At 38.1% G+C, this 20,077-nt stretch overlaps 2 protein-coding genes and 2 long non-coding RNA genes across 4 annotated transcripts in view; 3 read left to right on the plus strand and 1 right to left on the minus strand.

Moving 5' to 3' along the window:
* LOC139142401 (betaine--homocysteine S-methyltransferase 1-like) overlaps positions 1-20,077 on the plus strand; it is a 97,154-nt gene that overhangs the window by 52,362 nt on the left and 24,715 nt on the right. The window lies entirely within an intron of this gene.
* Positions 1-20,077, plus strand: part of LOC139142394 (zinc finger protein 665-like) — a 30,543-nt gene that overhangs the window by 5,659 nt on the left and 4,807 nt on the right. Inside the window, exon 2 of the mRNA XM_070712312.1 lies at positions 6,642-6,764. Within this exon, the coding sequence (XP_070568413.1) occupies positions 6,642-6,764 (123 nt within the window). The remainder of the gene's footprint in view (positions 1-6,641; positions 6,765-20,077) is intronic.
* LOC139142408 (uncharacterized) lies at positions 10,403-13,119 on the plus strand. Its single transcript, XR_011554390.1, has 2 exons — positions 10,403-11,162; positions 12,714-13,119. It is a non-coding gene; the product is annotated as an uncharacterized lncRNA (long non-coding RNA).
* Positions 13,515-17,269, minus strand: LOC139142409 (uncharacterized). Its single transcript, XR_011554391.1, has 3 exons — positions 16,942-17,269; positions 15,460-15,667; positions 13,515-14,516 (listed from the first exon to the last, which is right to left on the minus strand). It is a non-coding gene; the product is annotated as an uncharacterized lncRNA (long non-coding RNA).

A 20,077-nucleotide genomic window follows, 5' to 3' on the forward strand; every position in this document is an offset into this window, starting at 1 on the left:
GCATGCTGCCATAGGCAGCGCAAATGTTTTTACCACATTGTGAAAATTTAAAACACAAGACAGGAGTCAATAAACTAGTTTTAAACCAATCTATTATTCTCTGAATATAAATATGTTAGAAAGATTACAGGTTGACAACGAAAAATTGAGGAACAACAAATATAATGAAATACAATGTGTGAGCCTTGTTTCTCTGACCACAAAAGATAACATCTCCCCTGAGAACTTAAAGAAATTGACTGTTTTAAACCCCAGTATTTGTAACTTTTAACCTTTTTTATGTTCGAAATTACATATTATTCTCTTACATCCATCGTGAAATGTTGTTCAGTAAAGAAATAAGCCAAATTTGTGCTCCTGTAGTGACATACAAACGCTAAATATTGCCCGATCGAGTTGGATTGCCGCGCGGGTTTGTTGACAACTTGTAGGCTGTGCACGTGATCGAGAACGCCGATACTGATGACATCATCGAGCCTGCAACATTCCTGGGGCCTTGCCATGCACGCCACACTGCCTAGGTAATCGCCCATGGTCGCCGCTGAATGACCTGCGAATGGTTTTATTTGTTCTTCTCCGTTCAAATACGTACTGCTACTGTGTTTCGAGGATACAGAACTTTGGCAGAGGAGGCTAACATTCTATTCTGGTACCGTGTGCGTTATACACGGATCATTCAAACTGCAGTCGGCAGTGCACCGATGCGACCCTGCAGTTGGTCACTCAGAACTCCGGGTACCGATGTAAAATCAAGACGACACTATATCACTTGGCTCACTTCTGTAGGCAAATAGCTATCAAAATTGAGTAACTTGAAGTAATAAATCTCAGCTGATTGTCGCTTTAGCGGCAAGGTGATTGCGAAATCGAAGCAACATAGTTTGGCAATGTATGGTAGGCTGTCGAATGCAGTGAACGCGATGGCCTTTGGCAGCAAGTAAGGGAACCGTCAGTATTTACGACCTGGGGTCATTCAAAAATTGAAAGTTATAAGGGGATGCTCAAAATGTTTTTTCTTTGTCTTACTCTGTCCTCAATGACATAATGATTAGTTTATTATATATATATTACTCTGATACATATTAAATAAAAGAAAATAAATGCTAACAGTACAAATAAATATCAACTAGATGAAGCAAGGCAAAAACTACAAGTAGCTGCTACTACTAGCAATACTTATTATGAAAGAGAAGATAGTGACGATGAGAATGATATCGTTGTTCATGTACGCAATGGCACCAGCGACATTAAAGATGAGGATCAACAGTGGTGATGATGATGTCACACAGTAGTTTTCTGCAGTCGTTACCAGGGTTGGAAGGAGAGGCTGGGTCATGGAGAAATGTTCTCGACAGATATCACTATAAGTGCACAGGATCTAGGACAAAACTGAACTGTTGTGAATTCATCATTCATATTATCATTAGAAATGTATATCTTATTTGACTTGAGTTCAACAACCACTTGGACATTTAACCATACCATACTGACATGCTACCCATCCAAATTTAACAATACTATATGGTCGGGGACTGGTTATTAGGTGAGCTTTTATATCTACATATTGTTACATGCGCTCAGGTAAGCCAAACTTTCTGTTAGAGAGGGGTTACTCAAAGTCATCATGGTTGCTGGGGTGTGACTCAAAATTTCGGAGTTTCTAATGTAATTCCTCCGACCCCAGATCGTAAATAATGACGGCTCCCTAAACAGCTGTGAACGCCCGAGTCAGAACGATCGGGACCAGTATACGCACGGCTGTATCTCAGCGAAAATTTAGAAAAAAACAATGGAGCTACTGCTAAGAAATTTACAGACTCTTGGCTCTTGATGCATCAGTTACTGAACTTCTATACTGGTAAAAAGGCATTCTGAATACAGCGGTAAATTTCCTCCCAAACGAGAAAGGATAACACGCGGGCATTCTGCAATGGACGCTGTCAATTTTACCTTGCTGCAGGCCCCACACCAATCTCGGCCCGACCCCGCTCGCAGTGTAAAATCCGAGGTCAGAACCGTTGATCATAAATTTCAGAACCAGTGATGTTTAAAAGTTTTGTATTGATCTCTTCATTTAGGTTTATGTGAATGACTTTCTCATCGAGCTGCGTCTATAATTGTCCCGGGCATTGTCCATGCAAATTTGAGGCCTGCCTTAGCTCCCTCCGATCGTCTGTAGACTACAGCCAAACTCACAGTCCTGAGCAAATTGTACAGTTGTGAAAGTCAGATATGTATCATGAATTTTATACAAAAATATATAAACAACAGAATAAAACCAAGAGGTTAGTTTGCTGTCGGGCCGGGTGCGCAGGGGACGACTTTGCAGTGAGGCCGGGATCTCTCTTGTGTTCGAACTTCTAAGCTTACAATGCCTGGAGCTCAATCGCATCGCAGCTAGCCGATACTTGTTGTACTACTGTAGTCCTTGTGAGGATTAGATACCCGTTACGTTCGATATTATTTTGAAATACTTTTAAATTTAATAAGTAAGACTTTTGTACTGCATTCAAGATATAATTTTCCTTTCTGAGCGTTTTCAATTACGGCAACCATGGATGTAAAAAATGCGGCAACGATATGCGAAGTTGATAGGCTGTGTTGCCTGCAGCCACAGAGTAGCCTGGCCGTACACAAAACTTCGTTTGAGTAGACGGAGCAGAATCAGTCCCGTCATTTATTTTCAACGAAATTTTCATTATACTCCATAATGAAGAAACGACTAGTTCAATGATTACAATGGTGAAGTGTTGAATTTTTATTCATATATGTTTTTCTCTCTCAATTCATTCAGCAAACTTGATCTCCGTACCATCGGTCACAACGTACAGTGCCTTGCATTGCATGAAGCTTACAATCGACTGCCTCAGTCGTTAGTTTAGCTGTTCAAGACGTTTGTTTGCACGGCTCATTATAGTCGGAACAATCTGTAAAAACTTACATATTTATATCTTTCCGGTATTTCACCCAACTTTCGCGCGTTTTTAGCTGAGTCTCCAGTTTCGATGGACCAGACCTTTTCGAAGAGCGTATGGTTTCTACGGACGCCACAGTATAACTTGCGTAGATGTGGTTGAGCATGCGCGGTGGTGTGATTACGTTTCGTTTCGTGTGTCAACAAAGCTGACTTCTGGTCCGGACAAGAAGTCATTTTTCACTCCTTTTACTGTTAATCGTGAGGCGGGCTGGGCATGCAAACCATGCGAGTCAGTATTAATTATGGTCTACTTTCACATACTGAGGATGTCATTTTAATCAAAAATATGAAAAAAATTGTTAAAAGTTACAAATACTGGGGCTTAAAGAAGAGCAAGTATAGTACTAATCACAGTTGATTTGCCAAAAAAGTGTTCTATAATTAGAAATTGTAAATATACTAGAATTTCCATTTTTGTTCATTTGTTGGAATTTAATATGAATATTACATAAAACCATCCTGTGATATGTGAAAGACTGGCTTAAATTTGAAAAATTGCACTGCTACTCCATTTGAAAAAAAATTGATGCAGGTCTGACAGTAGAAATAAAAAAGTGCTGTCACTCTGACTGAGAAAAAAATTGCTCTCATACCCACTTCCTCCATACCCCCTCCCCCGAGAAATCAAATAGTTCTCCCCTTAATACGCGCATGCGCATATAACAAGTTAGCATTATTTTGCAAGCTTCAAGGACTTTGAAGAATCAAACTGACGCCATCTTGTTTCTCAGTCTAGAGCGAATTTTGACGTTTTATAGTTTTTAGCGTGTATTTGATGATGTTTTGTTAATATGAGGTTCACAGTGATGGTACTTTTGTTGCTGTCGTGTATTTTTTGGCACGAAACGGTCCTTCGATAGACTGAAGAATGATGGCCTCCGTACTCAGTACTCACCCTGTACCGCGTACCGGCGAATCCATTGCTTTAGCAAGGCAATCCCACTGGCGCCCATACTAATAGCTGGGTGAGAGCGAGGGAACGTTCTCTCCTTCTTCGTCCGTGTCATAACTAGCGTCGTTTTATGTTGATGCACTGTCCTTTCGACACAGCGATAACTTTTAGTTTTCTGTTGCTTATTTTGGGTAATTTCATCAGTTGTGCGTTGATTTTGACATCATTGTTGACTTCGCTAAAAACAGTGTTCTTATGTGCTGACCGATTTACTAAGGAAGTACGTGTACTTCAGAATCACGGCAAAATCCGACATGGCAATTTGGCGTGATCATCAGATCATACATGATCCGAGATTGCACTTTAGCATGGTCACGATAACTAATGTTGTTTGTTTCACTGTTGTTACATATATTTCCACTAAAAGACCATCAGAATTTCCTCGTGGCTACTTGAAATCGTGCACTGTCAACATCACAATGCTTGAATGTAGTAGACTCTTACTATGAATTACATCGACTGTCTGCATATTGCATATGTGTGCAAGGCACTCCGTATCATATCAAAAAATGTAGTTATTGCGACGTTTGAGCTGCCAGAAGCCAGAATTTACAGTTTACGAGAAAGTTATCTTACATGTAAAACTCAGTTCTACTGTGAACAAAGTGCAAGCTATGTTGTATGGATATTTTGTATCTATCACTGCATCAGAAAATCAAAAGGAAACAACCAGACAGAGAAAAGTGTGGTCAGGATGATGCTGTCCAATTTTAATATTTGTCTCTTGGCACACACCAGATACTCATGACTGTAAAACAACATTTCAATATCATTGTATATTCAGTTTTTATATTTAGTTTGCTTTTCACCATATTGTATGCTCTTCCCTGTACTACGTAATTCAAAATTAAATATTGTTTTTGCTTGTACATATACTTGAGGGGTAAGCTTGTTCAGTCTCATACATTAAAGATACACTGTTGACCTACAGTGTCCAAACTTTTTTTCATTGTATTGTAGATAGGTGTACATTTCAAACACTTTAAGTACAAGTGTGGTGAGTGTAACAAGCAAATGTTTTTTAGTCAATGGCCCAAATTTTGTTTTTTATTTGATGGACAATAAATACATGTGTAATCAATGCCAACAATCCAGTTTAAGTTATTTGGTTTAGATTAGCCATGGTCCATTATATCACAATAGTTTGTGGCTAAATTTTCTCCCCTTCTGTATAACATATAAGGTTACTGTTTCCTGTTATGGATATTGTTGATCCTTATTGCATCCCTTCTCTCATTCTTAATTCACTTTCACACATATACTAAGGCTGTTGATACTTAGATTCCACACTTGAACTTATTCTGGAGCAGTAACTAACCAGAACAAATAACTTTCATAATTATGTCCAAACAATTTGACTTTTTGCCAAATTTCACATTTATGGCTAATAATAAACAGTAAGGAGGTACAAAGGACGTCGGTGCCCCCGGCCCCCATGTTTAATTTTTTTAGTAAGTGAAACTGTTAGAATACCCAAGGGGGGAGAGCACGAGAGGGGGGTTCCCCTCTCGTATTGGAAATTTTGAGAAATTGATGTTTTTATGGTGCAATCTGAGAGGAGTTTCAGTTTATTTTGCACTCGGTCAAACTGTTTGAAAATAACATTGAACACTGATATTTTTTTACATTTTTTGCATTATCAGTGTTTGAGTCACAATATTCAACAACCAAACAATGACAATACAATTTGTGAAAAACAGTTCTGTTTGCCAGAGACTGAAGACAAATGAAAATACAGGGATGGAAAATCTGTCCCCTTCTTGTGTCATTTCTCTAGCTGCCAGCTTCTGATGAAAAGCATGAATATGCTATGTTTAACTTTCAAAATGGTGATTGAACTGAGGTAAATTAAAACATGTTTCTGTGATAATAAAGGATGAATTCACAACAGTTCAGTTTCGCCCTTGATCCTGTGAAAGTTCAGAGAAATTGTTGTGCGCCACTATGCAGTGTAGTGCAATCCGAGAGGTATTTTCAATTTGTCTTTTACCAGTAAAACTGTTAGAAGACCCAAGCGGGAGAGCACGAGAGGGGGGTGCCCCCCTCTCGCATTGAAAATTTGAGAAATGGATGTGTGTCTTGTGTTTTAAATTTTCACAATTTACAGAAGTCAAATAGTCCCTTTAGATAGTGCCTATGCCATTGAGATATTGCAACAGAAATCCTGAAATATGATTTCTTGGGTCAGAAAAGGGAAGGAAAACATTGAGTGTACTGAGGTGGAAAGTAGACCTGTGTAGTGCATGCTTATATCATAAGTGCTAGGAAAAAAAACATAAGAATTGCTTGTGGGAAAAACATTTGTGCCGCCTATGGCGGCACGCCGGCAAAGAATACATGACAATAAGGTTTCCAAATTTTGCTAATTTCTGGTGCATTGTGACAATTTTTTTCTCTTCTGTCTGTTATGACAATTTTTTTTTCTCAGGCCATGACAGGATCAATTTTTTTTTCCTTCTCTCTCACCTGGTGACAAATTTTTTTTTCTCAAAATCCTCCATACCCCCCCAGAAATCAAATGGTTCTCCCCTTACTGAAGATTCAAGCAGTTGTTTGACACTGAGTTGTGCTGGGGCACATTGTCATGGTGCTTATATATATTTTCGATTAATATGACTTCATCTGACTATGTTTCAGTTAGGGAATATCATAGATCGGCTGTTAATGTTACTGTATGGATATGTAATGTAGAAACATTCTTTATTTTTCCAGAGTGTTCCGCAATTTTCAAATCTCTAAAATATTTGGACAAAATTCATGAGCTTCTGAAACCATTAGAGACACTGACTGAAAAGATGCGTCAACAATATCAAGATAATACATTATCAATGAAAGGTAAGGTTTCGTTATACCGTACAGGGCAGATGTCGAGTTTTGATTGGTATGGTATGAATAAGTGTGCGTTTGTGGATCTGATACAAAGAGTACGGTGCTGTATTGCTGGATTGCTGACTGAATGTCTTAATAGCTAGGAGGGTAATAGTTAGGTTAATGATATGAATGGCTTGCTTTTAGCTCATCTTGGTTATTAGTCCCCATGAACACCATCCGGGGAGACTTACAGGTTTGGCCATGTCTATGCGTACGTGCATCCATCCGTTCACGCAGATATCTCAGAGTTGCCCGAGTGATTTCATTCAAACTTGGTACAAGGATTACTCCTTATGTCATACATATGCACATCGACTTGTTTTGTTATACAATCTAATATGGCCGCCATGCGGCCATTCTGTTACAATTTTTTTCATGTCCTGAGCCATAACCCATGCATGTCTCAACTGATTTCATTCAAAGTTAGTACAAGGACATTGACCGATGCCATACATATGCATGTGGAGTTGTTTCACAATACGATTCAATATGGCCTCTTGGCGGCCATTGTGTTACAGTTTTTCCATGTACAGAGCCATAACTCAGGCAAGTCCCTACCAGTTTTATTCAAAGTTGGTACAAGGACATTGACCAATGTCATACATATGCACGTTAATTTTAGCTCCCATGTATGCATATGTATATATGCCAATGGGAGGTATTCTTATAAGGTGGCAAAATGTCGTCTGTATGTATGAATGTATGTATGTATGTATGTATGTATGTCCGTCCACGTCAAAAACTTCTAAACCGCAGCACCTACTGTCTTAATATTTGGTGTACTGATGCACCTAGGGGTGGAGATGTGAATTTGTTCAAATGAACATGTCAGTGCCAAAAATATGCAAATGAGGAGAAAAAAGGAAAAATCCTGCAAATGGCTAAAACTGAGTAAGCAATGGTCAGATTTGGTTGAAACTTAGTATGCAGATTCCTTTAGGTATTCTTAATTATGTGTACAAAAATCGGGGTGAAATTTGCATGTTTGTATTTTTACGATGTGTGCAAACATTGGGGTGAAATTTGCATGTTTGTATTTATAGGATATTTTTTTCCTGTTTTCAGTCAAAAAATCTTGTTCTCTGAAATCGCTCGTCTGATTGCTCTGAAAGTTAATATTCATGTTCCTCAGGATGACCCCAGTCATGCTTGTGCAAATTGTATTGATATTGTCATATTTGTAATTTTGGGGCAATTTTCCCAATTTTTGAAAAAAAAAATTATCCAAAAACTACTGATTTGATAGCTTTGATATTTGGTATACAGGTATCTAAGATTTATCTCGATATAATGTATTAAATTTATGTTGAAACTGGCAATTTTTTTTATTTTGGGGGCGATTTTTGCCTTTTTTGGTCAAAACATTTTTCTCCTTAAACTACTGATCTGGTAGCTTTGATATCTAGTGTACAAGTTCCCTGGGTTATGTTAATGACATATATTGAAATTTGGATGAAATCTGCAATTTTGTATTTTGGGGGGCGATTTTTCTCATTTTTGGTCTAGTCTGATTGCTTCGATATTTAGTAAACTGGTTCTTAGGGTTTTTATTAAAGCCCCAATAGCTGCAAATGTTTAATAAATCAATCGCAAAATATCCTTAGTTTCCCAAGAGGTTTCTTTGAATAAGACCCATTAGAGACTGAAAAACTGTATAACGCTGCCATGAGTGTCATGAGTGGCATGTAAATGCAAAGGTTTTAACGTCATTTTAGATTTCCCGCTATTTTCAAAAACTTGTCATATGACAGAGAAAATAAAGAAAAATAAAGATTACAACAGCAAAATGTTAGCCACCGTATGACGCCGCCATGAGTGTCATGAGTGGCATGTAAATGCAAAGGTTTTAACGTCATTTTAGATTTCCCGCTATTTTCAAAAACTTGTCATATGACAGAGAAAATAAAGATTACAACAGCAAAATGTTAGCCACCGTATAATGCATTCAAGTAAATGGCATCATACTTGTTTCTGTTATCATCACGATGTATATGTGTAGGAAAATACTGTTTTTTGTATTTTCCCGTGGGGGCGCCATTTTATGGGTGCGGCACCCATTTATTATTAAACCTGTTAAAATGTGTAGGCATGGTCCAAATCAGCAAGCAGTGATACTTCAATACACGTCCTTCAGCAAGTACATTTAAACGAACCAACTCTGGTTTGAAAATAAAATCATGAAAATAATGCATACAATTAGCAGCTATTGGGGCTTTAATATAATGTATTGAAATTAGGTTGAAATCCAGAATTTTGAATTTTTGTGGCAACTTTGCGAAACTGTCAATTTTACTGGGAAATCTTTCATTTTGTATTTTTACGATTTTTTGAGGGTAAATTTATACCTACTGTAACTAAGAGTATATAATGTGGTGATTTAGTAAGCATTTGATATGGTAAAGTGTATTTTGTGTTGAAATGCGGTAAAAATCATTAGAAAACATAGCTGAGGTGATTTTAGCAAGTTTGGTTTCCAACAAATATATTCCAAAAATTTTTTCAATGTTTAAGAGTGAGGGAGAGGGGGGTTCCTGGCAGATGTTGAAAAAAATTCCAAAGAAATGTCAATAAAAGTCAGCCAGAGAAGGTTTGACAAAAAGAAAAGGTGGGAGAGTGGGGAAAAAAGATTGTACAATGGATTGGGGGTTCCTGGCAGATGTTGAAAAAAATTCCAAAGAAATGTCAATAAAAGTCAGCCAGAGAAGGTTTGACAAAAAGAAAAGGTGGGAGAGTGGGGAAGAAAGATTGTACAATGGATCGGATAAAAAAGATAATGTACCTCATCAATCTTCCCCCCCCCCCCTTATCAAAAGGTCGACCCCAATGTATTTTTGCATGCAATTAACCATGCAGTGTATTTTAGTTTAAGGTAGCTACATAGCTTTTAGACACTTTCAGATTTTTATTTTTTTCTCAATTGAACACGTCCCAAACCCCAATAAAGTATACATTTTCTGAAAGCCCTGATATAGAGCTATCCGACTAAGCACAGTACACGGTCATTATTTGCATAAGAGTCACGTGACAAGTGTTTTGCTGAACCTTCCAAAAACCGGTTTTTCCCGCCTTATGCGAACACGCTGCAAGATTTCCGGTTGGAATTTCTTCATTGACAAGCCTTGACAATATCCTTCAAAACTGTGTCTGGGATTTTCTTTATGTGCCTTTATTTTTTTTAATTCGCTCTTGAAGGTGTTAGATGAATGTGCTTTTCAAGGAATTTTAATTATCACGCCATATAATTTGAATGGAGCCTCCGGGAAAAAATCGCAGACACGGTTTTGAAGGATATTGTCAAGGCTTGTCAATGAAGAAATTCTAACCGGAAATCTTGCAGCGTGTTTGCATAAGGCGGGAAAAACCGGTTTGGAAGGTTCAGCAAAACGCTTGTCACGTGACTCTTATGCAAATAATGACCGTGTACTGTACTTGGTCGGATAGCTCTATATCAGGGCTTTCAGAAAATGTATACTTTATTGGGGTTTGGGATTTGTTCAATTGAGAAAAAAATAAAAATCTGAAAGTGTCTAAAAGGTATGTAGCTACCTTAAGATGTCAAGTTAGGGAAGGATTTGAAAGGAATAGTCAAGTTCACTACAGTTAAATTTCTTAAGTTTATCTCTTTTGTCATTATCCTCCTGTAATTGGTTAAGTTTGTAAGTTGTTCCAGATGTGGATGTACCAGCTGTTCCGGAAGAAAACAATGTTTACTTTTCCCTGTAGGGTTTCTGAGCTTATGATTGTAAATTGTAATCTCTCTATGTATCTGATGTATGGGCAATATGTAAACATTGCTTGCATGTAATGTATTTCAGTCTATGTTAAATATTGTAAATGAAAAATCAAGAACAGTTTGCTGCTGTGTGCTTGTAAAAGATATCATATTTGTCAATACATAAACTGCCTTGCATATTAAAGGCACATGAGCTGTAACTTTTTGCATTATTTCCATGATTTTACATTCAAATTAGAATTAGTTCATGTGGATTAACTTACTGAAGGGTGTGCAAAGACGAGTTATTGGCCACGTACTCAAATCGCACGTGTAACTTTGAACGAGTCAAATAATAAAACGGTGCCGCACCCGATTATGGCGGCGCCCATGCCTTGAGTTCGCAAGAGTACACATAAAGTGTGAGTGTTGCGCATGCGCATTAGATTCCTCACAAGAAAATGGCGTCTCACAGTGGGAAACGTACGCCCGGTCATATCGGATTCTGACAAGGAATGGAGACAACAGCGCAGTAATGCGTCTAAACGCCGTAGCAAACTAGACATCGAAAACCAGATCGGGAGATGGCTTCAGTTAGTGGAAAAAACAGGGCTTGCAAATCCCGATTTGGCGGAGGAGTTAATTGATTGGTAAGTATACTGTATAGGACCGGACAGCGAGTGACTGTACACAATATACCGTGTCGAATAGTGCGTGCGAGTGCTTGACGACCATGGGTTGTGCAACGATGCCTTGATAAATTCACTATACATGCATTAATATTCAAAGAAGGTCACGTTTTAGCTTTGAAAGATCAACTTTTGACTCTCCAAATGTTAGGAAATACCATAGCTTGAATAGAAATCACAACAAAATCTCATACTCGCGTACGGTAAGCTTACAACGCAGTTTACGTACTGAATCGTTTCACACATCTTGTCGCAGTTAAAACAAGAATCGAAGTAAACAGTCACTGTCCTTCCTGGACCGAGCGACTGCTATTGCTACTGTTTTTAATACCGCCAGTTCTAAGCGCAAGGACGAGTTGGCAAACATCGCCTCTCGTAACATGTGGTGACAGGTGCAGCCAACGGAGCTACAGCAATATTTGAGGGCAGGGGAACTATTAATTTTGCTTGGGCAGGGGACATATTTTTAGCTGGCACGGGAGCAAATTTTAGTTTTTTTGTCGGGCAGGGCAGATATCGGTTGGTTGTCCCGGGGACAGGGCTTTGCGAAAAACGAGGAGAGGGGGAGCTACTTTTAAAACGGGGACGGGAAGTTGAGCCATTATGTTTTCAGGGGAAATTTTTCACAGGGCTGGGGAAAATCAACAGGTTTTTCATCACAGGGTAGGGTAGCTCCATGTCTGCAGGGGAAATGGAATGACAAAATTTAGGGGGGAATTTTTTGCAGGGCAGGGGAAATAGGCAAGTTTTTCCGCCACAGGGCAGGGGAGCTTCAAAAATTGACAGTGGGGAGGGGAAACTGGCAAAAATAAGTGGGGAGAGGGTAAAAATGAAGTTTGAGTGCGGGAGAGCAAGTCGAAAAATTTTCAGTGACAGGGCAAATTATGAACAGCTAATTAATTACCCTCATGACTTAAAATTAGTCAGTTCACATTACTTGTCATGCACAATATATCTTGTCATAGTAAAGACCCCTTTAAAAGTGCATTGTTCATTGGCTGCACCTGTGTTGAGCCAGTACAGCAAGAAATTTCGTGCACATCATCAGTTTCATCTAGTCATGAGAAATAAATAATTTCATCCTGTTGTGTAACCTTTCTGTATAAATTGTCTGAACTATGGATACATCTTTGCTTAATGAGTCAGAAAATACTTGTCAGTAGTAGCACAGACACTAAAAAAGAGGGTCTTAGTGGTAGTAGGAAGTGACTATTTAAGATTTGTATTCAACATGATTCAATTAAGGTGTAACTACTGATCCTTTCAAGCAAAGTAAAAAATTCCATTTGCTTTACAAGTGTATCTGTCTTGATCCAAAATATAATATAAACATATTTGTAAAGTAACCACTTTCTGTTTATCCATGGACACTCAAACCTCATGATTGTAGACTTACTTCAGCCATTCGGTCATGGTGACAAGCAAAAAACTGATAATGCCAGATGTTTAGATTGTTCAGCCTTTTTCTTCAATTTTCATCATTCAAGTCTGCTAACATTTTATTCCTTTCAGTTTCAGGTTTTGCAAACTACCGTGCAATGTTGTGAATTGAATGGTGTCTTCAGTATGCTGTAGCTGCCCAAGTTGTGATGTACAGAAAGTACTCTATATGGATACATTTACCATTTTCCCTTTTAGTAGAGATGTAAACTTTCTTAAAAAGCATCACAATTGTATACATTTTAAAACGTTACCTTTTATTCAACACATCGTCACTGTTTTCAATCTTAAAAAAGCTTTCACCTTTTTTACAGTAAATGAGACAGTAAGCATGCAAGATAAAACATTCAAAATAAGAAAAAAATTCATGTAAAATTAGGGTAAATCCCTTTCAGGTCTAAGCCCCTATTTATAGGGTGAATTTGGGCACTTTACTGGAAACTCAGGCAAGAAAGAAATAAAACAATTAGGACAATGATTGCACTGAATGTCTTGTCACATTGAGGAATGTCTGTCCCCAGGACTGGCAAAATCCTGGTTATTGGACGAGTGTCTCTGTAAATACATGACATGTATGCAAATAAACTTGTACAGCAATAAATATAAAACTTTATGTGAAAAATTCACTCCGTTCGCTCCGTAGACATGAAGATAGCCATTGATGAATTTGATGGAAGCAGATATTCAAATTTTACATGAAATGAGAAATATGGCACACCAATACATATCACCATGAAAGGGTGATACAGTTGTTTGGCCAAAGCCAACTGTACTCCACAACTACTTGACACACAACAGTTAAAATGGATGGTACGGTAAACATGATATGTTGAGGTCAACAAATTAAAACAGTACAGTTCATGAGACTTCCCACAATTTGGTTTGATTTCTACACACAACATTAGAATTTTTGTAACTTTTTCAGTTCTGCCTGAAAGCAATAAGGCAAACCCTCTAGACAAATGCCATACTTTTGGTGAGCAATTTATGACAAACTGAGAGGTCATTCTCTTAGATAGAAAAGTCAGCATGTAAATTTCTTTTGTCTTTCTGGTGGATGGGGAAACAATATCCTTTTGTTTCATGAAACAGGTGCAACTAGTCTCCCTACTTTCAACCACATTCTGTATGGCTGAGGACACAATCAGTGGAAATTTTATGAAAATACTATCTCCTCTCTCAATCAAGCATAATTTTCTGAGTCATTTAAAATGGCAATTTAGAAGAATGGTGTCCTTAAAAGTACATTTTCAGAATTAAAGAAACCAGTCTGTGAATTTGTGTACACAGGGAGACTTTGTAGATTTCGCTGAAGAGTCTCTGAGTGTATAAATCATGATTAACATGTATAGGAAATATCAAGTACTGTGCCAAATGGGAGGTAACCAAGCTGCTGTGTTTGGGTAAATGAGCTATATATCTTGTTACCATTTTGTCACAATTATGCAATTCAGCACCATTTTACAAGTAGTATAGCCACGAACTGATTACATCAAATCACTGTACACAAGACACAGACGCCCTGAAAGTTATGGCAGTGTGTATCGTGTATGGCAGTTTTGACGTCATCAGTTAGTGGCTATATCACATGCAAAATGATGCCTGCAATTCCTTTTATGCAAAACGTGTTGGAATGAACCCTGTATATTGACCAAACTGATCAGGATATTTTTCTCTTATTGCCCAAACACAGCAACCTGGTATCACTCTAGTTTCTTGCGCCAGGTTTCCCATGCTCCCACAAAATAAATTGCTGGTATGCAGCATGCCTGTTGCACTTGTGGTAGTCATCAAAGTCATTGGTGGCCATCATATCCATCCGATGGCTCTAGCAACTGCAAGGACTCCTTCATCAAGGCAGATAACTCTGAAATCCTGAAAAAATATGATATTTGTTTCAATATGTATTGCTTTTGTTTATATTTCCCATGATTGGATAAATTCTCATTGATCTCTACTTCCTTTCCCAAAGTTCTGAGTTTGGTACTAGTTTGCTTGTCTCAAAAATATTTTTGGAAGAACAGTAACACTGTTACAGTAGCTATGCTGATCTTCTGAGAGGTGTTCTTCCTTTGAAATACCAAAATGAGGATTTTTATGTACACATGTAACAGTCTCGTCTTACATTTTAGAATTCCTCTGTGACCATGCCAGTGCATTCTCAACACTCAAGAGCATTACGTATCCAAAAGTCATTACATAAATAATTTGCCCAGCACACATGGCTTTCCATCTCAGTCAGTTGGTATTCATCACATTACAATTATTACATATGCATCAAGACTGTTTACCAGATCTGATCTAAAAGCAAAGGATGACTTGCAGTTGATTGGATTTATTGCATTAAATTGACAATTCAGTCCATAAATGACCATGGGTAGGGACAATATGGTTAAAGTAGGAATACCCTAATAACTTGTATGATGATTTTCTTAGAAAAATTTCATGGCAAATGTCTGCTTGTTTGCATTCAGTTCATAAACATACTGACTAGCAATCTGGAGATACAGAGCCCAGGCACCTCCCCACAACATTTTCTCTCAGCAAGGGTTGGCATCTGCCGACAGTTTTGACGACACATCAATCTTGACTGTTTGTGAAGGTCCAGGATGGGATCCTCCAGCCTGTTCAGATAGGACTGCAAAGTCAAATATTAAACTTATGTCCCTCTCAACCACCTGCAACATGCTTCTGTTCTGGTGTCATTTTCTGCAGCATCTCCTGAAAATAAGATGATATTATTGTGATGGCTATATGCTGATGTCAATCTGTATGTCCCATTATCACGGTGTGTATACAAAGCAAAAAATTTTCTTACATGAAGAATATTTTTCCGTTGCTGCACATTTCGCAATGCCTCATCTGCTCTTGTCACAAGCCTTCCCCATCTAGCCCCTCTTCCTCTGCCCCAACCTCTGCGTCCCTGTCCTCACCCTCTCCCTGTGCCTCTCCCTCTACCCCTGTCTCCCTCATCTTTCTTGGGATTCAGTTATTACAGAACTATCAGTAGAATCGGTCGGTGATGTCTGCAAAATGAAAGAATCAGAAAAATTACAAAGGAGATTCAAATGTAGATATACTGCACTCTGCCGGTCACTGGTCAGTGTTGAGTTTTTCTTTGTTACCATCTTCTCTTCTAAACAAAGCAAAGTAAGTAGTCGACACTTTACTTTAATTCTTGACCATAACATGGCAAGTAAACTGTGGGTTAACTCTTGATGGAAATTAAGATGTGTAAAGTCAGACTAAAAATTTGGAAGGAAATATGCTTTTGATGCATAACATATATATTTGACATTTTCAAAGCCACTGCATAAAAGGACCACCTTTGTCATTTATGTTGTATCATAGACCCTCAAGAAATACACTGAAAATGTGTTGTTTACCCTTCAAATTTCCCAGCAAATTGTACTTCAAAAGCCATGGCGAAAATGCAAATCACAATAAAACAGCTGTTTGTCCTTGTTTTGGTATCGCCATAGCAACGTTATAGTCACAAGTGCGAACAACGCCGTTTTCTCCATGCTCAAAGTTCATCGCTTTGAAAAGAAAATTTCTAAAACGAGTTGGCATAAGTTTACAGCTGTAGTACACATCACACAGCCTTGTTGTACCTTTCTTTCTACCTCCATGGTTGTAATGCTACCGTAATCATCACGAAGCTTGCTAAACTCGTCCTCTCAAACATAGAAGTAGGATCGGGGCCGTATGTCTCAACAGTTCGATTAGAGCTGACTAAAAACACACGAAAGGCATTGTTAAACTCAAGGTTATTCACACAATAATTCCGAATCTGTGTAAAGTAAGTAATCCGTTTGCAAAATGGCTCGGAAATTGACAGTGTTCAGAAATAAGATCGACTGCATTTGGTCAATGCCGCTCATGGTTCAACCGCATGGCTCACTCAGGCCAAATATGAGCGAATACGTTCGTAATTACAAAACCCGAACGGCGTATCGCTAACTGAAAACCATTCTGGGTAAATCCAGATTCAAAACGAATTACTAGTTCTGGAAATCCATGCGAAACAACGAACCACAACGAGACTCTAGCGTACGCTATGGGCAGCTACCCGTACGCTTTACCGGACTGCGACCAGCGGCCGCCTGGCCGGGCCAAATTCACAAACAAGCTCTAGTTCCTTGTCATTTCAATCGCATCGTTTATGCCTACAACTGTTGTAACACCCTCTTTGTTCAAATGAAACATCGAACTGGAGAACAATCAGCATTAAATACAAGGTTTGAGGGGGCAGAAAACACGTGAGTTTGTTTACAAAATAGACATAAGCTTACATTACCTCAAGTGTAGACTCCATTGTTGTCGAGTTGCGAATGGGGTCACGCTCCCACATCGCGCAGTATCACACAGTAAGATCCCGCTCTCGTCCTCCGTGTGACGTTGCATTTGCTGTGTTCTTGGTCACGTGACTGCTTTTGCGAAATGGCGGTACATTTAAAATGAGGCGATATCGCGTGAATTTCCTTGCGTTCTGTGTCGTTTGTGACTGTCCTAGTATGTTAGTTGAAGGGTATATCGCTTAATTGCAAGAATTCAATCAACATTCGAGACGTTTGGGGTTATTTTAGGGTAAATAAAATGTTAAAAGTTACAGCTCACGGGCCTTTAATAGTCTTAAAAATAATCACAGAAGTAGAAAAGGAAAAGAAACTAATCAAATTGCTGTAACATATTATGCACCCTCAGTGCCTGTAGGCCTATACTTAATTATTTTACCATTACATTCAGCTGTTGTTATATCTTTATCACTCTCAATGAGCCAAGGCATACTTGGGGGCCAATGTCATCACTCTGTGCCAATCTGTGTATGTCAGTCTGTCTGTATGTATGTTTATGTTTCATACCATTGTTGGCTTGTTTTGATAACTATATGGGAGCGAACAGTGATATTGTCACTATTTTTTACAGTAAGATCACATACATTGGCTGTGTGGCTGCCATTATGTTACGATTTTAGCTCCCATAGCCATATGTATATATGGCAATGGAAGCTATTCTTATAGGCTAGGAAAATGTCTGTATGTATGTATGTCTGTATGTCTGTCCGTCAACATCAAAAACTCCAAAACCGCTGCACATTTCATCTTGATATTTGGTGTGTACATGGATGATGGGCTGTAGATGAGATTTTGTTCAAATGAAGTTGTCATTGCCAAAAATATGCAAATTAAATGAAAAAATGTAAAAACAGTCAAAATTGAAAAACTCAATAACCACAGAGTAGATTACATGAAAAATTTGCATGTAAGTACTTTGGGCTGACCTGAAATGATTGTGCTTTTTTTGATTTTTTGATATTGTTGAAAATATGCAAATTAGTGTCAAAAAAGGCGTTTTTGGTCAAAAATCTTCCCCTTCATAACCGCTGGTCAGACAGCTTTGATATTTGGTATACAGGTCCGTAGGGATAACCCAACTTGGATTTGTTCAAATATGCAAATCTGTATTTTTAAGGAATTTTTTTGTCATTTTTGGTCAAACATTTATTTCATCAAAACCGCTCGTCTGACAGCTTTTATATTTGGTATACAGGTTCCTACAGATAAACTAAATATGATATATAGAATATATGATGAAATCTGCAATTTTGTATTTTTGGTGCAATTTTTGCCATTTTTGGTCAAAAAATGTGTTTCTCAAAAACTACTTGTCTGATGTCTTTGATATTTGGTATACAGGTTCCTAGGGGTTCTCTTAGTGTGATATAGTGAAATTTGATGAAATCTTCAATTTTTGTATTTTTGGGTCAATTTTTGCTGTTTTTGGTCAAAATATTTGTTTCTCAAAAGTTAGTCATGTGATAGCTTTGATATTTGGTATACAATTTTATACATAATTATGATGAAATCATCAATTTTGTATTTTGCAGCTAGTTTTGCCATTTTAGGTCAGGCCATCCTGAAATGAGCTATCAAAGATCTCAACCTTCTTCATCAGTACATATGTCACGAAAAGTTGCTCTCTACATAACAGCGTTTCCGTTACAATTTCAAAACTTGTGTACGATTTTACGCAACTGAGTTTTTATTTGCGTGAAATGTATTCAAAATGCGTACGGTACAAATCAGTATCTGAAGTGAGCTGGGCAGTCTTTTCTGTAGAACTTGGGGGGTTTCCTGTAATGCGCATGCTCTATTAACAAAAAAACAACAACCTGGGGGGCTTCAAGGTGTAGCTGAACGTTTGCCTTGCCGTAATGCATGTCCCGTATATGATCGTTGAGCAGCCCAATGAGTTCATGTTCAATGAAAATACCTTCTGACTACGAAATTAGTGTTTTCAAAGGGCCAACAAAAAGCAGATACTGTTCAAAGTCCAGCGGGACCTCTCAAAAATTGAACCCGACTGAGTCTAAATGGTCACCCGTAAACACTTTCCAAATAACATGCAACGTAGTGACCATTAACTGTATTGTGTTACCAACAACGTAGACTCGGTCGATTCTCGAATTTTTTGCATCTGTAGTGCCATTGTCTGTACAGAACTGATTGACATGACGTTTTGTGATGCTGAAATACAATGTTGCATAAAGTGCTGCGGTCTGCTAAAGTCTAAAATGTTGCAATATCATGATAAATGTCACTTGCAAGCAGGTGCATATGTTCTATTTTTTATCTGCATTGAACCTCGTTTAGGCTAGGCAATGGGCCAAGTACGTCGTATCATTGGGCAGCATTTCTCAATGCGTATTTGTTTACGCAGTCATGATTTTTTTTGCGTATTTCCGAACAATTTTGCGTAAAATACGCAGGATTTTGCGTTAACGGAAACACTGCATAACACAGCAGAGCTCTGTCGATTATTGGGTCGCTTGTTTTTTTCAAAACCGCTGGTCAGGCAGCTTTAATATTTGGCTAACAGGTCCCTAGGATGACCTTAGTGAGATGATTTCATACAGTCAGGAAATACTTAATTTTGTATCCATGTCTATAGCAGCTTCAGGGACATTGGCCCTATGTTTAAGATAATGCAGTGATTCAGTAAGCATTTGAAATGGTAAACTGTATTTGGTGTTGAAATGCGGTAAAAAATAATGAGAAAACATAGCTGAGGTGATTTCAGCAGGTTTGGTTTCCAACAAATATATTCAAAGTTTTTTTCTATGTTAAAGAGTGATGGAGAGGGGGGAGTCCTGGCAGATTTTGAAAAAAATCCAAACAAATGTCAATAACAAAATCAGCCACAGAAGGTTAGTCAAAAAGAAAAGGTGGGATAGTGGGAAAAAAAGAATGTACAATGTATTGGATAAAAATGATAATGTTCCTCATCAATCTTCCAGACAACCCCCTTTTATCAAATGGTTCACCCCTGATGTATTTTTGTGTGCAATTAACCATGCAGTGTATTTTAGTTTAAGATGTCAATCAAGTTAGGTAAGGATTTGAAAGGAATAGTCAAGTTCACCACAGTTAAAT

Source organism: Ptychodera flava, chromosome 10, assembly GCF_041260155.1.
Source record: "Ptychodera flava strain L36383 chromosome 10, AS_Pfla_20210202, whole genome shotgun sequence".
In the NCBI taxonomy this organism is placed as follows: domain Eukaryota; kingdom Metazoa; phylum Hemichordata; class Enteropneusta; family Ptychoderidae; genus Ptychodera; species Ptychodera flava.